Source organism: Sinocyclocheilus grahami, unplaced genomic scaffold (assembly GCF_001515645.1).
Source record: "Sinocyclocheilus grahami isolate Dianchi unplaced genomic scaffold, SAMN03320097.WGS_v1.1 scaffold5505.1, whole genome shotgun sequence".
Lineage (NCBI taxonomy): Eukaryota > Metazoa > Chordata > Actinopteri > Cypriniformes > Cyprinidae > Sinocyclocheilus > Sinocyclocheilus grahami.
The window spans coordinates 9,068-10,459 of NW_015510179.1; the positions used below are offsets into that span (position 1 = coordinate 9,068).

General features: G+C 42.4%; 1 protein-coding gene across 1 annotated transcript in view; it reads right to left on the bottom strand.

Annotated features, from left to right (window-relative positions):
• Positions 1–459: 459 nt before the first annotated feature.
• LOC107577237 (ankyrin repeat and EF-hand domain-containing protein 1-like) overlaps positions 460–1,392 on the bottom strand; it is a gene marked incomplete at its 5' end in the record, with an annotated part of 2,481 nt that continues 1,548 nt past the window's right edge. Inside the window, 2 exons of the mRNA XM_016263337.1 lie at positions 460–1,062; positions 1,153–1,386. Coding sequence (XP_016118823.1) covers positions 460–1,062; positions 1,153–1,386 — 837 coding nt within the window. The remainder of the gene's footprint in view (positions 1,063–1,152; positions 1,387–1,392) is intronic.

Below are 1,392 nucleotides of genomic sequence, written 5' to 3' on the forward strand. Positions count from 1 at the left end.
CAAATAAATGCATCCTTGGTGAGCATAAGAGACTTCTTTCAAAAATTCTTAAATCTTAAATTCTTAATTTAAATCTTACTGACACTACACTTTTGAACAATAGTATACCAAAACTAATCAAAATAGTATTTCAATATCAAACCCAGCACCTCTCTTGTTTTTTGCCATGACATTGGCTCCAGCTTTGATGAGATACTCTACACAGCTGAATCGACAGCTTTCAATAGCTCTCATGAGTGGAGTTGCTCCATTCATTGCCACTGCATCCACCATGGCTCCAGATTGCACCAGCATGATGGTAATGTCTACCCGACCTGCATGGCAAGCATGGTGGAGGGCCGTCAGCCCTATATAGTCAAAGAAACATAATGTTTTTAAATTTACACAGTCTAACGGTCCTCCAAATACATTAAATGTGTAAATCTTTATTTTTCTTAGTAGCATTACCTCTTAGTAGCATTACAGAAATTTAGCTACTTGGTAGTTGCCACACCTACACGCCGTCATGAGTGGCGTCTTAAAGAATTGATCTTTGACATCAACAGGCACTTGTTGGGTAAACGCCAGGCTCAGAGATTCTAGATCTCCAGTCTTCACACAGTAATTGATGTTGGTATAGATCTTTTCAGGCTCATCGATATACCAAGCCAAGTCATTCTCAATGGGGTGAATTGGAGGCCGGTCTGGGTTGAAACATTTGGTGTCAGTAAACGGCTGGTAGTTCTCAATCATGTAGTTAGGTAATCCACTGTCCTCTCTTATCGATATCTGCTCAGGTGGCATTATGCATATGGGCAATGATGAGGCAGATTTGCCACTCTTCTTTTCCTTGCCACCCTTTCCCCTCTTAGCCTGCTTAGGAGCATAGGATGAGATGACAAAGGCCTTCTGAAGGCACTTGAGGCCTTTGAAAAAGTAATTTACGTTGATGACACTTTCACGGTTTTTGTCATGTTCCATGATGATCCTTTGCAGGTTCTCATTACTTACAACAGCTTGATGCGCTTGAAGTGAAGACACATAATTCTCCACAGAAATATTTTCAACAGGTTTGTCAAGTCCCTCAGCAGTTTCAAATGCTCTGCGCTAGGTTGCCTCATGTTCGCAAGACCAGTCGTGAAGGGTGACGGCCCAGAGTTCGTTGGGGTTTACAGCATCAGGCGCAGAAAGCTTCACATGCATTTTCTCTGCTTTTTTGATCTCCTTCAGGGCAGCTTTGCGGCCATTGCTTTGTTGCAAGTTAAACAATGGCAAATTTTGTGCAAATTCAGAATGCCATGGAATAACCTCAAGGAAACCTCCTTCTGCAGCAAAGTGGGCTGCACACCGTCCTTCTTGATCAAGCAAGTCAGGATTCCCTCCTTTTTGTAAAATGGCTCTGACAAGCTTCAC